Consider the following 20,307-nt stretch of genomic DNA (forward strand, 5'->3'; position numbering starts at 1 on the left):
AGAAATCACTGGACACTTGTGGTTCAAATAGTCGACTGTGCACAGAGATGGTCTATTTCTCCTTCCCAGAAAACCTCATGAATATGAAAGTACATTGGAAATGAACCATTTACAGTTAAAGGAATGGAAGAGGGGATTATGAATTGCCAAATGACTTAACACATTTCTAGAAATTAGAGACTAGATGATGGGTGCCACCCCAAAGAAGAGTTGGGAAAGACAATGGGTAATGTGGGGATATAATAACTTTAGACCAGCAGCTGCAGAGCCTCCATGGGACTGGACTAGGCCCTCTGCATAAAAGTGTAGCTTGATCTGCTTAAGGGTCCCTTCTGGAAGTGGCATCAGGATCCATCCCTGGTACATGAACTGGCTTTTTGGAACCCACTACCTATGATGGGACACCTTGCACAGCCTTGATACAGGGGGAGGGGCTTGTAATTGCCTCAATTGAATGAACCAGGCTCTGTGGACTCCCAATGGGAGACCTTTCCTTATTGGGGGAGGGAATGGGGGGTGGGTTGGGGTAAAGGTGAGGGGTGGAAGAGGGAGGAGAAGGGGATCTGTGATTGGTATGTAAAATGAATTTTTAAAGTTCTTTAATTAAAAGAAAGAGTGTATCCCCCACCACAAAGCTTTTCCCTCAGTTTCCAGATATAGAAGTGGCACAGAACCTTTTAAGAAGAAAAGCAAAGTAGGTATTCCTTAGGTCAGTTGGGGTGCTGTCCATGGAAGTGATTTTTGAAGGTCAGTTGCTGCTCCCTGTTTACCCTTCTGGCTCCATACTCCAGCTGTCTACTAGAAGGTCCACAGTGAAGCTAAGCTGACACTGTCCCATGCTCTTGAATCTCTACAACTGAGAAATAAATAAAACCTCTTCCTCATAAAGTAAGCCTGCCTCCAGTATTTAACCATGCTAACAAAATGCACCAAGGCAGCATTCTGAAAACAAGTGCTTAGGAGGTCCTGCAGAAGAGAACAAAAGAGGCCAAACTGCCACGTCAAGGAAGAGTGAGAAGTAGAGCTAGGGGGCTAGAAAGGTGACTCAGGAGTAAAGCACACTTGCTCTTCCCCAGGATCTGCATTCTATTACCAGAACCCAATCACCAGTAACTCCCATTCCAGGGGATCCAATGCCCTCTCTTGGCCTTTGTGAACACCAGGAACACATATGGTGCAGAAACATGCATCCAGGAAAAATACCCATAAGCAGAAAGTAAAAATAAATAAATACTTTAAAAGGAGAGGGCAAGGAAAATAAAACGAAATGAACTGTGCATGGTAGCACTTGTCTTTAATTCCAACACTGAGGAAGTGGAAACAGGTGGATCTCTGTGAGTTTGAGGCCAATCTGATCTACATAGTGTTTCTACTCAGTCATTTAGAGAAACTTTCAAGGAAATGTGTGTGGGGGTGTGTGCGTGGGTGTGTGTGTCTGTCTGTCTTTCTGCAATAACATAGCAAAGGTATAGTGTCCAGCACTGGTCTGTCATAGTTTACTAACAAATGTCACATACAAAAATAAAGAATGATGTTAAGAATTTAAATTTTTTAAACTTTAACAGGTACAATATTTGAATCAATAATTGGTTCTTTGAACAAGAAGATTTGAAGAACAGAGAAAGTTAAGAGTGTGAGAGTTATGTACTGCTTCATTTTTCCCAGAAACAAACACTGAGTGTAATTCATTTAAATAAATATTATGTTATAATGAAGTAAAAAAATTCAGGAACACAGCCTAGGAGTAAGCCCACCCACAATGGACTCTGTCTTCCCATATCAATCACCAATTAAGAAACTGTCTGACAGGCTTGCCTATAGGCATGTGTGTGTGTGTGTGTGTGTGTGTGTGTGTGTGTGTGTGTGTGTGTATACATATATATACATACATATGTATATGAAGATTAAAACAATCCAATAAAAAGTGTCATTTCATGACCTACAAAATCAATATTTTCAAGGGAAAATGAAGAATTTTATAGTAATGGTGGAATAACAAAGATGGTTGAGTATTTTTGTACCACCTAGCTCTATAAGAACTTGACATAAGTTGCAGTTATTCGATTGGCTATAAGCAAGCATGGCGGACATTTTCTTAATTGGTGATTGATGTGGGAGAGCACAGCCTATTGTGGGTAGGCTTACTCCTGGGCTGTGGTCCTGGGCTCTATTAAAAAAGAAAGAAAGAAAGAAAGGAAGAAGGAAGGAAGGATGGAAGGAAGGAAGGAAGGAAGGAAGGAAGGAAGGAAGGAAGGAAGGAAGGAAAAGAAAGCAGGCTGAGGAACACAGAGAAGCAAACCCATAAGCAGCACTCCCCCCTGCCCTTTGCATCAGATTCTGCCTCCAGGTTCCTACCCTGCTTGAGTTCTTGCCCTCACTGCTTTTGATAAACTGTTATATGGAACAGTATCTGAAATAAACCCTTCCCAAGCCATTTTTTGTCATGGTATTTCATCATAGTAATAATAACCCTAACTAAGAATCTGTTTAAAACAAGAAACCAAGAACAGAGTCAGAGCAGGCAACTCTTCATGAAAGTCATAATCCAAATTGTGGTAATATATTGTGTTCCCCAATATATTGTACATCCTAATAAACTTATCTGGGGTCAGAGGACAGAACAGCCACTAGATAGACATAGAGGCCAGAAAATGGTGGCACACACACCTTTAATCCTAGCATTCTGGAGGTAGAGATACATCCCGATCTCTGTGAGTTCAAAGCCACACTGGAAACAGCCAGGCATGGTGACACATGCCTTTAATCCCAGGAAATGATGGCAGGAAGCAGAAAGGTATATAAGGCATGAGGACCAGAAACTAGGGCCTGGTAAAGCTTTTAGGCTTTTAGTAGCAGTTCAGCTGAGATCCATTCAGATGAGGATACAGAGGCTTCCAGTTTGAGGAACAAGATAAACTGAGCAATTGGTGAGCTGAGGTTAGCTGTGGCTGGTTCTTTTCTCTGATCTTCCAGCATTCACCCCAATAGCTGGCTCTGGGTATGTTTTTATTAATAAGATCTTTTAAGATTCATGCTACACCAAATAAAGGCAACTATGATGCAGCAACATCAGGAACGGCTGAAACTGTAAGGCTAGGAAAATTCTCTCCTAAGTGGGATAATGATAACTGACTACATAGAAAGCTATGTAATCCCAGCTCAAGAGTTAGAGCAGGCAAAAACTTTTAATATTTGAGAGCTATATAAAATAAAACCAAAGCAGAGGTAAATGTTATTTATTTTTGCAGCAGAGAAAACAAACAGCAACAGGAATATACCGAAAAGACCTAAAGAAAAGCTGAAGGCAGGGAAAATCACACATACAAAAGCAGGGATGCTTCTAAAGGCATGGTTAACCAAAGTTAAGATAGCATTCAACGCCATGCGTGTATTACTTTAAGTAAATAAACTTAAAAAAAAAAATAAAACTACTCATAAGTGGTATTTAATTGAGAGAAACCCCCTCTTATAATATAGTTACTCAAATACATTTCAAAGATTTTCTGTAATTATACTCTCAGTTTCTCTTTAAACTTTTATTCCAGAATCACAGAAACAACAAATAGCACGCACATGTGCATGTTGTCTGTGTTGGTTCATTTTCTGTCAACTTGCTACCAGTTAGAGTCATTTGGTGATAGATAATCTCAACTGAGAAAACCCCTCCATCAGACTGGAGTAGAGGCAAATCTGCTGGGCATTTTCTTGATTAATGATAGATGTGGATGGGCCCACTACGCATGATGACATCCCCTGGCAGGTGGTCCTAGGGATGTAAGAAAGCAAGCCATGGGCATAAACCAGTAAGCAGTGTTCTGCCTCAGTCTTTGCTTCTCTTCCTACCCTGGCTTCCTCTAGTGATGGACTGTTACTTGAGAGCTGTCAGATGGAATACACTTAGCTCCCCAAGTTGCTTTTGGTCATGGTGCTTTATCATACTTAGAGAAAAATAACAAGGACATTATCTAAAAAGAAATAAATTTCTTCCAGTGAAAGTGATTCTTACCATTGTTAAATCATAAATTTGTTTCTTTAATGCTGTCACATCTTGCTTTTGACTTATGTGTCTTGACTGTTCTTCAAGCTGAAAGAGCAAACAAAAGTTAGGTGTTTGGAAACTCATTTAGAAGCATTTTGGTGAAGATTAAAGATATTCTTGAATATTAATGTAGGAACTCTAGAAGTTTTTAATTTTTAACATCTTATGACTTAACAAATCACTAAATGACAAAATATTGAAGAATTTTTAATAATACAAACAATTGGAGAGGGCCTTTTATGATTAAATGTATTATCTTTAAAGCACTACAAAAATCATTTTGGAAACCACTCCATAATAAAACAACCCAATCCTTGCTTTCCTTATTTGCTGAAAGAATATGGACATTCTCTTTCATCCTGTATGCTTAACACTTTGGTTTACTTTGTAATAGTCTTATCTCCTGTAGAATGTATGATTTTTTTATTGCTGTTTGAGATAGTCTCCTATCATATACGCTGGCCTCAATTTTGCTTACTTGCTGAGGCTGGCTTTGAACTCCTGAAATTCCTACCTCTCAATTGCTGGACATATAGATGAGTACTAGAAACAAAGGGGTTCATTACCACAATCAGCTATAAATTTTAAAAAAACTAAGAGTGTTAATGTCAGACTCCCCTGTTTTCTTCATAGTGAACTTTAAAAATGCTTACAATAATAAATGAAATCACTGATATCTAAGCACGTAAGCATGATGTGAAGCTAGACATGCACAGAGACAGAATGAATTATAAATGTGCATACATGAGGTCTGCTTGCTGGCTGTTATTACATTCGTACCAGAATTCAGGAATATTTAAAACAAAAATAACTTTCCCATGAGTCATCTGTGGTGGTATACAACTGTGAACCCAGAACTTGGAAGGAAGAGGCAAGAAGATCATAAGTTTAGAGCCAGCCTATGATACACAATGAATTAAAGGTCAAAAACCTGAGAAATAGATCAAGACTATGTCTCAAAAAAAAATGTCAAAAAGGGGGGGGGGGGGGCAAAGTACCACATTTCCTTAGCACTGCAAACAAAAACAAAAAGACTTGATTATAAAGAAGTAACTTCCCAGAGGGAACAGAGGGCTTCTCCACTAGCCAAAAGGTTTACCAGATTTCATCATACATGCTCATGTGCTTTATCTATGAGCATTACCCATCTTGCCAGAAGCTGTCATGTGACAAGACTTCCATGTGACCAACTATGACTGACAGATGCATGTTAACTGGGTTTATTGTCTGGTGAAGACTGTCTCATTTTCCAGGCATTGCCTTCTGCTAGATTGCTTTCTTTTCATATACCCTTTGTGTTGACTCTCCTATAGGGCAGGAGGCAGATCTGGATCCAGCCTTCTACATGTGTTTATCTAGTTACTTAGCACCACTTCCTAAGAAAGGCTGTTGATTCTCCAATATTAGCACCTGAATGAGAATCAGATGGTTGTAGCTTTGTGGATCTATTTCTAGGTACTTTAGTTCATTGATCTGTGTATCCTTCAACATGCCACTTCTGTGCTGTTTTCTATTACTATGACTATAGTAGAATTTGAACTTAAAATTGATTATCATAATATATCTAATAAAAAGATAGATGACTTCACAGAAGAAAATTATGAAGGAAAAAAGCTAAGACTTTCAGAATAATTGTCAAAAATAATGGCAGTCACAATACTCTTTAAAGTATTTTCTTTATAATTTTTGAGAGCACTTAACATTATCTCCCATAAATATTTTTACTGTTTTATACAGCAAACATACCAGGTGGGCAAGAAGTTTAAAAGGCAAGAAACACAGATTCTACCAGCTATATAATTTGTAGCAGGCCATTCACCTATCTGGAACTTAGTCCTCATTTACTACGATCCTCAAAAGCAAATTCATATTTAACATTTTCAAATTCTGTGAAGGATCTTACTAAATTATAGTCAATAAAATACCAATTACTACAGTTAGTAAGCATTATTCATTATTAAAACTATGTTTTAAATGAGAAGTTAAGGGTTGAAAATATTAAGAAAATACTTCCATGTGTTATACAAAGAAATTAGTATAATTTCAATGAGGACTCGGGTCAGGCCTCATCATCCTCACTTATGATCTCTCACTGTTAGGACTTCATCATATGTTATATCAGGTAACAATTTCTGCATCCATCCTTGTAATGTAAAGAGCTGGGAACTCATAGAAATAAATGAAGATAATGACTAAAAGACTCCATGGATAAGCTGATTCATAATTCTGGAATCCATTCATAGTATGATGGTCTAGTTATTATTTAAAACAACTACATATAAGATAATCATGGTTTAATTGCTTTATAGAGAACTCCTAGATGGTTTCTCAGTCACTGCAGAGACTAAGATGATCATGGGTTACAATGGCAAGTTAATTGTAACTTTACTTAACTGCTAGTGATGCTTATGTTAAGGGAAGCTCACCTGGGGTGCCACATGTTACTGGGGAAATATGGCTCCTCTCTTGAGGATCTTAGTCTCAATAACAAACAAATTAAATAAGAGACTCAAAAGAAAACAAAACAACAATTTTAGTATAATTTAAAGGAAAAAATCTTAGAAAGATAAGCCTTAATTTTTGCAGCTTCTGGGTAGGGGGGAGGGGAGGGAAGATGTTTAAAAGGAAGGCATGTCCTTTGAGGTAAGACTGGTATATTTAGCAATGGAGGTCAGCCACAATGCAGACAAGTGCCTTATGGCAAAAATATGGTGGGGAGGAGTTGAGAGAAAGAGTAAGAAGGCCTTAGACTGCATTGGGAAAAGCATGCCTAAAACAGACATCGAAGAAAACTAATTCTTAGTTCTGTTTACTTAAGCTATTCCCACTACTTGTGAGATGTGAGCTTAATTCTGAGATAGATCCATCTTATAGTGGCAGGTGAAAGTTTACTTCTGCATATAGAAATGTGAATTTGATAGCATGATGTCAATAACACTACAAGCATCTGCACCACGGAAGCTGGTAAGGGCTACAAAACTCCCCTGTCTCACTACCAAACTTCAGAGTCACTCATTAATATGTGCAAGTATATCTAAGAGTACAAAGAACCTGTTCATTGGAACCAAGAGGGAGAATACCAATAATCAAACATACTTTTGCTCATGTTTCCACAAACTTTTTCTTCCTTCTCAATGATCAGGTGATTGTTAGAGCTGGAACTTTCTACTTAAAAAACAATTTTTATTTCACTTAATATTTACAAAATATCTGCTATGCACATTGTAGTAAGCTAAGAACACAGGGATACCTGACATAGACAATGTTTCAATAAGGAACACACTTTCCTCTGGATGCAGGTGATTCCCTCAAAGCACTTAGTGAATGAAAAGTAAAGAAGTGGGTTTGATGAACTGTTCAAGGATAAGACATTTTATTATTCCCATATTATAAGTCAGATGGTCCAAGATCTAGAAGAACTATGTGGAGGGGGCTTTAAAATCAGTCTCTCAAGGAGTTAAACTGACTCAGTAATGTCATTCTTTCTTCTCTTCAACATAATTATAAATGTTTTTCATTTTCCATGTCTTAGACACAGTGAGATACTAAAGGTATTTCCAGAATGTCTATATCCCATGTACATACCTTTTTTAACTTTTTAATGGTCACCTGTAGGTCTCCCACTTCTGTTTCATACTGACGTCTGAGGTCACTGAGGGCTTCCTCTGCTTTGCGTTTTTCCTGGAGGGAAAATGAAAGACATCATTTAGGTAATTTCTATCTCTTAAATGGCCTTCAAATTCTCATAGACATGAAGAATTTCATATCAAGCTAAGCTGACAAAAAACGTTCCTAAACAGGAAGGGTGAGACTAGATGGCAGAAGGATACCAGGATGTTTTAGGTGTGCAGGAGTGCTGGACTTGAGACAACAAAAATGGAAGAACTACAGAACGTCAAGATTTTCACACCATCCTGATGTGCAGTCTCTCAGAATGAAGCACCATGATAATACCACAGCATACCAGTGAATCATTTAACCATTGCTCTCAAAAGATACAGCACAGCTATGGGATCCAGTGAACACATACGTCCTATGATGGCTCAGGACTCAGGAAGGCACAGCCAGTGACCTATTGTCCTGTCCTTTTCATTTTTACCTAAATTCAAATCACATCATCATAAATGTCTATGCAGCAACTGTGATAGGCTGGGAGAGTTCCTTAACAGGGGTATAATCTGAGAAATGTTATTAGGTGGTTTTGTCCTTGAGTCAACATGCTGAAATGCACTAACACCAAGAAAGGTGGCTAAAACATCCCCAGGCATTAATGATGGGAGTGGAGACACCATTTCATAGCACATGTATGTTGCACACTCCTATGTGTCCCATTGAGTTTCCCTGTAGTTGAGTGACAAAAAGGCACACCAGAGGGCACAGGGACTGCTATGCAGACATTTCTACTGAGGTAGGAGGAATGGGCTTGGGTAGAAGACTGGAAACTTTCCAAGTTGCTGGCTACATGCTGGAAAACAGAGTCTGTGAAAAAGTTAAGTAACATATAAGGGATCTATAAAAGACAATAGTGACCTCATCACTGTCTTTTGGAACAAGACTTTTATATTACAGATCCATTCGCTGTCTTTTGCTGTACCAAAAGCCACCGAGTCCCCTTGCAATTTGTCCCATATGACAAAGAGACAGACAAGCACCTACAGGAACAACAGAAAAGCAAATCAAGTCACTCATTTCCCCACCCAGAGTGGACTTGCAAGACAAAGCTGATTAGCTGTGCTGTGACCTTGCAGCCCCTCCCCCTTGAAGCTGAAAGACAAGTTTATCGTCAGGCTAGATCACAGCTTGCTGGGAATAAAAGAACAAATCCAAAGGCACTAGTGACAACAAAGCAATTTTTAATAGTATACAATTCTGCAGAAAGAGAGACTAGCATAAAGGAACAGTAAAAATAGCTAGTGTGCTGATTTAGCTCAATACAGTGATTTTTTTTTTAAGTCCCCAGATGATGGGAAATTCCTGTCCTCTTCTTACATAGGCTGACTTGCCCCCTTATCAAATTCACCATCTTAATTGGTTTAATGCACAAAGCTTTTCTGATGAATAATTTGGAGCTTGAGACTGCCCTTTTCTGATCTTAGACTCAGTCACTTAGCAGATTATGTGTAACTTCCCCAACTCTTTTTTTTTGTTTGTTTGTTTGTTTTTTGTTTTTGTTTTTGTTTTTCAAGACAGGGTTTCTCTGTGTAGCTTTGTGCCTTTCCTGGAACTCACTTGGTAGACAAGGCTGGCCTCAAACATACAGAGATCCACCTGCCTCTGCCTCCCAAGTGCTGGGATTAAAGGCGTGCACCACCACTGCCCGGCAGAAATAAGTAAAAAATTTTAAACCTTTTTGCACTGGAATTGGCTTCACTAAGCAAAGGTGAATTGAATACCAAAGTTAAGGGTAAAGAACTACTGAACCAACATGCATGTCCTAAGGAAGTCAGGTGGCGGCTTGAGTATAGGTTCACCTGAATACAGTAACACCAAAAGTCAGCTCAGGAGACAATAAGGGTCCCTTTGTTGCTTCAGACATATAGGATATTGGTATAGACTCAAAAAAACAAAGAGTCAGAAGAAGACACATTCAGAAACTGAAAAACAATATTATAATAATACCTAAGAAAAATGTTCACTATCCTTAGAAATTAGGAAAATGCAATTCAGAACAACTCTGAGATTCATTAGACCCAAGTTATAATGGCTAAGATAAGCACAACTACCAATAAGCAATAAATCCTGGAGCGAATGTAAAGAAAACAGAGCCCTCATTCATTGTCATTGGGATTGCAAACTGGTATAGCCTATATGGAAATCAGTATGGAAAATTAACAAAAAGCTAAAATAATTCTACCACATAGCCCATTCCATTCTTCAGCATATGACAAAGGACTTGACCCCACAGATACTTGCTCAGCTATGTGCATTGATGCTTTATTCACAATAGATAGGAAAAAGAAACAACCGAAATGTCCTTCGACTGAGGAAGGGATAAGGAGTGAAAATGTGGTTCATATACATGATGGAATAGTACTCAACTGTAATAAAAAGTGAAATCATGAAATCTGCAGGTAAGTGGATAGAAGTAGAAAAGATTATATTGAGTGAGGTAACCCAGACACACAAAAAGAAAAGCGCATGTTCTCTCTCATCTGTCATTCCAAGATCCAAATTTTCAGATGTGAGTATTTAGCCTGAAATAATCACAGAAATTAGGAAAGTAAAAATGTACCAAGAGGGCAGGAGTTGGTACTAGAGAGGAGAATAGCAATCTACAAGTGACATAACTGGAAAAATGGGAAAAAATGGCGGAGGCTATAATTGAAGAAGAGGAAGAAAGCCAATACAGTAGGAAAGAGGGAGGCAAAATAACACTACAACTCTTGGGGGAAAACATAAGAATCATTAGCCTTTATTTATCAAAAAGGACATATAACACATATGGATGCATATGTATACATATAAAACATAAATCTTCAATATCTCACTAGGGCTTACAATGCTCCCCACAAGAGCCATGAATTAACAAAATCCTCAATACCAGGACTGAAAAACCCTCTCTCAAGTTAGGGGAGTCCAAGAGACTCCAAAAACAACATAGGCTATTGTGTTGTCCTTGATTGCCTCCCGGAGTTTTATGTAAGTCCTTATTACTGAAGATGTCATGCTCTTTGTATAGGCCTATAACCCAAAATCTTTTCCCTGGGGAATAATGTTTTTTTGGTGGGTTACTACTTTAGTTTTTCTTCTTTTTTTATTGTTAAAAAATGTTCTATTCACTTTACCCACCAACCACAGATTCCCCCCTTTTCCCTATCCTCACCCCCAGCCTTCCCCCATAACCCATACCCCATCCCCACATTTTCTAAGTCAAGGTCTCCCATGGAGAGTCAGAAGAACCTGGCACACTCAGCTGAGGCAGGTCCAAGCCCCTCCCCCCTGCACCAAGGCTGTGCAAGGTGTCACACCCTAGGCACTGGGCTCCATAAAGCCTGCCCATGCACCAGGGAAAGATCCCAATCCCCTGCCTGGGGGCCCCCCCAAACAGTTCAAGCTAAATGACTGTCTCCCATATTCAGAGGGCCTAGTCTAGTCAAATGGGGGATCCACAGCTATTAGTCCACAGTTCGTTCATGGGTTTCCACTAGTGAGGCTGGTCATCTGCATATTTTCCTATCATGATCTTGACATCTCCTGCCCACAGAATCCCTCCTCTCTCTCATCAATTGGATTCCTGGAGCTCAGTCTTTTGCCCAGCTGTGGATCTCTGCATCTTCTTCCATCAGTGACTGGATGAAGGCTCTGCGATGACAGTTGGGTATTCATGCAACATAAATCCAGTTACACTGAACTTGATAGAAGTGAATAACTTTCATAATACCAGATATTGCTATACTAGCTGCCAAGGAAGAGATGTAACCAAAGTCCTACTCAACTGTGAGCTTATATACCACAAAATGACCAGCATGGCATGATATCTCTAAGGGTACAGTTGTGGCACAAATATGTTGGTGGTAACCAACAGCCATCTAATTGTACTTACAGGCCACTCAACAGCAGGAAAATCACATTTTGTACTGGATACTTATCCAACTACCCAGGGCTAGTGAGGTCATAGACCTTAGAAGAGGACCTTTTACCACTTTACTAAGCCAGTATTATTCTTAACTGCATTCTAAATACACATCCTAATAGCCAAAAATAAGTGTAGCTACTGCCTCCCCTCACACCCCAACCCTACTCCCCCACATCAAAGAAGCATCTCTTTGCAGCTAAAGACCAGTGTGGAAAACCACAACTGGTCAAAATACAGAGAACAATCGATTGTGAAGTGCCCAGTCACAACAGATACACATAAAGCACAACTCATGAATGTATAGCTGAGGGATCTGCTGTGGGATGTCTCATGTGGGATGTCTTTCTGTACAGTGTGAATATATGTTGCTCTGATCGATTGATAAATAAAGCTGTTTGACCAATGATGAGGCAGAATAATGTTAGGCAATACATTCAAACTGGAGAGAAAGGATAAGAAAGGAGAGATGCTGCGAGCCACCAGGAGAAGCAAGATGTGAAAGTAACAGTAAGCCATGAAGCCACGTGGCAATATATAAATTAATAGAAAGGAGCTGAGTTAAGTTTTAAGAGCTAGCTAGTGAGAAGCCTGACTCATAGGCCATACAGTTTGTAAATAATATAAGCCTCTGTGTGTTTACTTGGGACCAAGCAGACATGGGTGGTAGAGATTCATTCCAACCAGTGTCCGAGTAGTAAAAACCAGAAGAATGGAAAATCTGCTGAGAGAGTGTATCTCCTAGAAAGACAGAGAAGTTACAACCATGATATCACAACACCATCACAACCTGAACAAAACTGGAACAAGGACAACACCAATAAGCATGCTAAGATGGAAGGGAGAAAAACCAACTACTAAGGAATGATGAAGGAGAGAATTAGTCTTCCTTGGGGACGAGACCTTTAACTGTTATCTAATACCAAGCAGTCAGCCCAGAAATCTGTATACATACAAGCTTGTATACACATGAGCAACACTAAGCAGACTCAGCATGTTGTATTTATATACTAATGCACATACATGTAACAGTAACAATTAAAGAAGAATTTGAGGGGAAATGAGGGTTAGGGACATGGTAGGAGTTTGACAGAAAAAAAGAAAGGGGTATATGATGTAATTATATTTTAAACTTTTTTAAATAATAAAATTATTGATGTTTAATGCATAAAATCTCAGAAAACACTGAAGTACATTAAGGAGAAATTAATCAATGATAGACATTAGTAATGCTGTTCACTATCTTTTCATATTTTCTCAATAAAAATGTCATTGACCAAAAAAAAAAGGGGGGGCAAAATCTAAAAAGCAAAATCGCCCACTTGCAGTAACCAGACCCCAATTGCTAGGCACCTAACTCAACATTTTGTGATGTGTGTGTATATATATATATATATATATAAAATGCCTAACTCCTAATGGTCCCTGAGCCTTCCCATAAACTATCAAACCCAGGAATGATAAATGGTATGATAAAATACTGTCTAACTGGACAGTGAACTGAGCTGCTTACCTCCTACATACCCAAACATGAACCCATAAAAATGCTTAATTCTGCTCTGATAAATATAGCAGATTATTCCCAGCACCACAAAACTAAATAATTATCTCTCAATAAGCTGTAATTGTGCATCCACAGACACATATAATAAAAATTTAGCAAACAGAATTCATCATTACAGATGGAATATAATATATCATAGAAAGTAAAATAAGAAAACGTTTCCAGAAGAGAAGTGAAATTGTCTTTATTCATGCTAGGTGGCAGTGGCGCATGCCTTTAATCCCAGCACTCACAAGCCAGGCAGATCTCTGTGAGTTTGAGGCTAGCCTGGGTTACACAGTGAGATCTAGGACAGGCAACAAAACTACACAGAGAAACCCTGTCTCAAAAAAACAAAACAAAAAAATTGTCTTTATTCATAGATTTTTGCTATTATCAGCCCCCAAAAACTGCTAGAACACATCAGAAGTTAATGAATATACATTTTATATATTTTTTTTCAATACCATCAAAATAGAATAATTAGAAGCAAATTATATGTAGTATCTGCACACTGAAGACTACTAGCACTTCTGAGGAAGGAGAACTAGAGATTCATTTATGGATTAGAGTACTCAGTACTGTTACAATGCCAGTGTCCTACCTTAACATACAAATGACTGGGTAGTCAAACCTCCAGCAGAATGTGTTTTAGATTTGCTTTTAAATATCAATATAAGTTGATTCTATGGAAATTAAATAAATTAAACAGGCAAAGCAACTCTGTAAAGGAATGAAAACAAGGCCTGAAACCACCGGACTTCAAGACTCGCTATGAAACAACAGCTGTGGACACAGTGCACACTAACCCGGGGCAGAGCAGAGCCAGGACAAAAGAGGAAGCTTACACAAACACAACCAGCTGGCTTTGGCAAAGCACAGGTGTGTTCAGCACAAAACAGACCAACCACAGCTGCTTTCAACTGTGCTAGAATAAGTAGATTTAAACACATACAAATGAACACTGATCAGACTGTGGAAGGTGCTATGAACACTACCAGAATCAAAAAGTAAGTATCAGTCTCACTCAGATGTGAACTCTGTGAGATATAAAAACAATTGGCCCAGCAAGAATTTGGGTAGCACAAACTGGGCAAACATGGGATTAAAAGAAAATGGGAATAACATGCAGTAAAGCTGGTTAGAGAAAGGCCAATAGATCTGGGAGGAGCTGAGTAGTGAATATAATCAAAATACCTTGTATGAAATTCTCAAAGAATTAATAAAAATTTTTAAAGAGATAGGACAATAAAGATACTCAAAGGAATCCATGTGTGTGGTAAAGACAAGTAAGATAAATTATCTGAAAGGAAACAAAGAAGGCACAGTAAAAGACAGTAACAGCCGTGGCTGTGCCTATCAAAGTACTTCTCAGTACTTTACATACGTCACCATGACTAATCCTCCTTGAGACTCACAGGAGACATTACTTCACTAGTGCCACCTGGCCTTGGTAAGGGCCAAGTCAGGATATAGACTTATGTCTGCTTGATGCCAGCATTGGGGACTACACTTTTATTGCCTCGAAACACAAAAATAGAATTTTACATCCTAATATTACCTACTCAAAGAAAATATGTATATTTTCTGCTTTCAGCAAATATCAACTTCCCAAACCTATTTTATACTGAAAAACACTCCTCCCATGAAAAAAAATCACTAAAGATACCATGTGACTTTCCACTTAAGAATCCCAGTAACAATAAGATTCTATCACAAAATACCACAGTTAAGAGACAGGATTTTAAATTAACTGCAATCGAGATTTAAAGTCTGGTAGTGAGAACAACATACAGGTAATGTTCAGCATCTTCTCACCAAATCTGACTCCAGTCCTCCATTCCATGCCCTGCATTTCAAAGAGACCTCTGCCCTCACATGTAAGCTGACTCCTCTCCCACTCACATGAGCATTGTTAGTACCTGAGAGGCATGTCCTCAGCGTACTTGATTACAATCTCTATATCTCTTTAACTTGAGACCACAAAACACTTTTGGTTATAAAAATCCTTTCTCTGCTCAAAATCTAGAAGGTTGCTATTTTGATATAGGGTACTAAGCAGTAAACCCTACTGTCCCCAAGCTTTGTCACCAAGAGAAGTACCCAGAGCTCCACAATAAAAGGTGCTCCCTAAAGATCTGCCAAATCAATAAATGGCCAACCCACAAACTCACATCTTTCCGGGTCTCATTTTCTACTGCATGAATCCTCTGATCCATTTCCTCTTCCAGCTCACTCAGTTGAATGGCTGCCTTGTCTTGAGCTCTGAAATTCGAAAAGTTCATTGTATACTTAGATTGAAAAATATAAAAAGAAACTCAAAACTCAACTTCAGGCTTCACATTTTATAGATGAGGTTAGTATTCTACATGATGTTTCCCAGTCCTTCTATGTGATGAACTAAGGTTGCCAATATGACTATTTAGGTGTAAAATGACATTAAACAACTGAAATAGATTAAATATTAGGCTGAGACAAACAATAACTAAAAACAGCAAATTTCTGGGAGACTTTCAGCAAATGTGGACATTTTATTGCCATAACTGGGTAACAAAATTAGACAAATGAAAGATCTTTATGGCAATAGACTATTAGATATAATTTTAAAATTCTATTATCTAAACTTCAAAATCATATAGGCTAAAGTTAAAGACAGAAGGATCAATTTCAGTAACTGTTTCTAATCAGTCTTTTACAGTTCCAGAGATAAAATTATCTGCTAGGAAAAATCTTGTACTCTACCCAAGATGTCGTGTATTGGAACTCATGACCCCAAAGGGTGCATCTTTATCACTCTTTTGAAGACTCAGGACTGAGACTTGGAAAGAATAGGAAATCTGATGGTAAGGTCTTTACCTATCTTGGTTTCAGAGTCTGCCTACTTCTGTTTTGGTCACGTTTCCTTTGGTGAAGTTTCCTGTTTGGGTCAAATAGCTGGGGAGAAGACACAGTCTGAATTTTTCAGGATGGAATTGTCAATTCCAAGGAGTTGACAACAGAGGATGGCAATGACCAACCAACAGATTGCTATTACTGCAATTACTACTTAACACAACTTACCCTCTGTGGAATATTCTAGAATGTTCTGGATTCCAAAAGTTCAGGAAGACCACTTGTATCATAACATCAGTGCTATTCAGTCCCTTTACAACCCTGGTCACAGAACACGTAAAAGGACCCTATGTGTCCTCAGAAAGGAAGTGGATTGATACCTCTTCACTGCAATGGCCAGGTTTTCCATTTCTGTGCTCTGGAGTTTGATCTCACGGAGAAAGTTTCTTATCACATGTTCATATGGCTGGATTAATCTTGGCTCCACAAGATTGATGTTCTGGTACAGGGTACTAACTTGTTCTTTTCTGCCAAAAATATTAAAATTAAGTGGTATCAGTTTAAAAGTAAAACAGAAAATGTGCAGGGATGAGATAAATAACTAAAAAAGAAACAAGGATTTTAATATCCATAGACTGATCTGGAATAAAGATAACAGAAAAGGCAGAGAGCCTATTGTATTCTCCATGTCAGAAGATGGCAAGTGGGAAATCCAGGGCAAATGCAAGGAAAGGAAATTAGGATGAGGAATTATTCATTTTACTTACTAAAAATTGGATAGTAATGAACTTTAAAGAAAAGTGAATTGGTTACCAAATTCTTCTCCAATCCCTAACAAGATGTGTGTTAATCTTTGAACTTAGAATGGATTATTATTATTTTGTGGTCAGTCGAAATTACTTCAGGCAAATTCACATTTGTGGATACATTCACACTTTTTTCTTCCTAGTTCTTCAACACTAAAAATTTGGAGCTTTCTCATACCAATCAATTTTCTATTTTTCAGACACCAATTAGATGTTCAAATTTTCTACTTAATAACTATGGAAAGTTGGCACAAGCTCCCTGGCTAAGGGCTCTAATCTACAATTTTGCCCCTCTTCAGGCAACAGTCACCTGTCCAAGTGATGCCTATTTCAAACTAATCAGCTACAAATCAGCAGTTCCCATTAGTATGTTAAAATGGCTCATGGAACTCAGGAAAATATTTACTTTCTTTTAACAACTTATTACAAAGAATAGCAAAATGGGAAGGGTATAGAGGGGCCACAGAATTTTTATGCTTTGCCTATGCCACTCATGCTGCCAAAGTGTGAACACTTCGATGTATTCACAGACCCAGAAGTTCCCTAAGCACACTCTTAAAACCAACTTTCAGCCCTTTTTTATTCCCCAGAGTCAGGGATGAGGCTCCAAGTTCCAGTCCTCTGATAATGCTTCATATCTATCTATCTTTCTATCTATTTTTCTATCATCTATCTATTTATTTAACAGTCCATTGTGAAGCAATCTATGGCCTAGAGCTATCATCTGTTTCATTACCTAGAAGAAAAGAGGTGATTGGACAGCTAATTGCATTCCAGCCTCAGAGATCATGAGCTAATGCCCTAAGTAGAAGTAAGTGTGGTTTTCATGTAAATCACCCTTTTATGTCTTTAGAGAAATATATGTTGTGCTGGCTAGTTTTATGTCAAGTTGACACAAGCTACAGTCACTGGAGAGGACGGCCCTCAATTGAGAAAATGGCTCAGTACAATCTGGCTGTAGGAAAGCCTGTAAAGCATTTCCTTAGTGGTTTATGTGGGAGGGTCCAGCCCACTGTGGGTGGGACCACCCCTGGGCAGGTGGTCCTGGATTGTATAAGAAAGCAGGATGAGCAAGTCATGGAGAGAAAGACAGTAAGTAGCACCTCTCCACTACCTCTGCATCAGCTCCTGCCTCCACATTCCAGCCCTGCTTAAGTTCCTGACCTCACTGCTTTTGATGATGAACTGTTACGTGGAACTGTAAGTGAAATAAACCCTTTCTTCCCCAATTTGACTTTAGTCACAGCAATAGTAACCCTAACTAAGACACATACTCTGGGTGGATTTAATAATCATTTGACTTTCTACCAGTACCAACACTTTTCTCAACAGATAGGCTGTGTGCTGGTATCCTTTGACATGGTACATCAGGAACACTGCAATCTATCCTTACTTCCTATTCCACTACAGAGCAAGGAGTGTTGTAATTTTACAGGAACTGTAAAATGACAGTAATAGGATTTTTTTTTTTAAGAAAATAACATATATACCAGCTAAAAGATATACCAGGGTTTGGAAAAATAGGTAATTCCTTAGGTCTGAAATAACTAATTTCAATTTTCATCAAGATTAAAAATGCTAGGGATAGATAGTACTCAAAAAAAAGGTAGATCCTTTCATATACACTGTATTATTAAATAATCAGCAGCAGCACGTGGTTATTTCTTATACTTGATGATCTTCCACTGTGATTTGATAGTCACTCTCTCAACAGTGTGAAAGATCCACTGTCTCCTCACCCTAATATAGAGAGATTACTCTTGATGTGCATGTCTTACACTAGAAACACTACTGGGCAGGACAAGAAACCAGGAAGTTCATAATCCTTTCACAGCCATCCACAGTACCCATGCATAGACAATGGTGTGATGATCACAGATCATTCAAATACCCTGAACACAGAACTCACACCATCTTATCCATTCATTTTGGCTAGAGTCTTTCAAGGGTAGTCTGTATTCATGTTTGTTTTAGATGTATTTATTTATTATTTTATGTATATGTTTATTTCATGCATGTCTGTGCACCCCATGAATGCCTGGTGCTCACAGAGGTCAGAAGAACAACTTTGGAAGCTAATGCAGGAGGATCATGAGTTCAATCAAGGCCATTCTAGCTAAATTGTAAATTATTATTATTTTAGTTAAAAGGAAACAAAAGAAGGACAAGGCTGAAGGTTGATTGGTGGGTGGGAGAGACAGGAAAGGTAGGTCAGGTTACAGGCTCTCTCCCTAGACAGGAATGAGAACAAGGTGTTCAGTGACCTTACAGTTCTCACAGAGTTCATTCTCTCCCTTGGGCAGCTGCACACCATCTGCTCCTAGACCCAAGACAAGCTTGCATTATTACTTTACTTTATCAGCATCTTGTGACTTTTACGTCTAGGCTGGGTTACATGGTATGGAATTTATCCATCTCCCCATCTGCCCTTGAAATCCTATGAAAGCAAGAAATCCCCTTTTGTTCTTTGGACCTGAAGGTCTACCTTTTCCTTCAAGATCCCACTGTGCTGTAATTCTCCTTGTTCTTTAGAACTGAGGAGAAATGAAGGCTCTGTCCCTTCAGGATCCCATCAACACTATCCTTGACAGCTGTCTCTTATAATGAAACTCTTATCTGGACCTGAATGCATGTCCTCCCACTACAGGCTGTGATGCTGCTGAAATTCTTCTAATAAAGCTTATCTGAGTGGTAATTAACCTCTGCCTCCTTTCTACAAAGCCACCATTATCTACAACAGGCAGGAATGCAGCAAATAAGAAGGCAAGCAGGAAGAACTAGAATAAATGTTCTTCAAAGCAGAAAAAAAAAAAAAAGGACTCTGCTATACATATTGTGATAATAGCAGAAAACCTGGCTCTCCACTTGTGCCAGAAGGGAACCCAAACTGCATGGTTTCTGACATTGATGTCAAAGGATGCAACCCATCAATCAAGAGAAGCTTTGGCTATGGTGCAGAAGAAGTGGGTCTCTTTATGCCTACTCACCAGACCCCAATTTACTGCCACATAACTTGAGTACAACATCTACTGGAATGTTCACAACACCCACAAAAAGTATTTCTATTAACTCATTTTACAAATCAGGCAGAGATAGGGGCCTGTTATGAGATAAATTGTGGTCCCAATGCCCCAAATTCATGTATTGACACCTTACCACCAGGAATTCAAACTCTAGTTATAATTAGACTTAAGAGTCTTTAAGGAAGGAATTAAGTTAAAATGAATCATTATGATGAGTTCTAACCCAATCTTACTAGAGATCTTACAGAAAGAAGAGATTTAGATATAGACATATACAAAGAGAAGACTGCATGAAGACTTAAGGGAAGATGGCAGCTCTAAGCCCAAAGTAAAGGCCCAGGACAAACCGACCCTACTGATCCCCTAGTGTCAAATTTAGAATCTATAATTATGAGAATGTCCTGTTGTTTAAACTATGTGTGGTGCTTGATGCCTCAAATGCCTGAGCACCCCATAGGACCCAAAGACACAGAGATTAAATGACAGAATTG

At 38.6% G+C, this 20,307-nt stretch overlaps 1 protein-coding gene across 1 annotated transcript in view; it reads right to left on the minus strand.

Moving 5' to 3' along the window:
- Rasef (RAS and EF-hand domain containing) overlaps positions 1-20,307 on the minus strand; it is a 74,197-nt gene that overhangs the window by 38,121 nt on the left and 15,769 nt on the right. The window contains exons 2-5 of the mRNA XM_036177332.1: positions 16,368-16,514; positions 15,330-15,420; positions 7,625-7,720; positions 4,007-4,084 (exon numbers count right to left, since the gene is read on the minus strand). Of these exons, the coding sequence (XP_036033225.1) occupies positions 4,007-4,084; positions 7,625-7,720; positions 15,330-15,420; positions 16,368-16,514 (412 nt within the window). The remainder of the gene's footprint in view (positions 1-4,006; positions 4,085-7,624; positions 7,721-15,329; positions 15,421-16,367; positions 16,515-20,307) is intronic.

The sequence above is a fragment of the Onychomys torridus genome, chromosome 2 (genome assembly GCF_903995425.1).
Source record: "Onychomys torridus chromosome 2, mOncTor1.1, whole genome shotgun sequence".
Classification (NCBI taxonomy): Eukaryota; Metazoa; Chordata; class Mammalia; order Rodentia; family Cricetidae; genus Onychomys; species Onychomys torridus.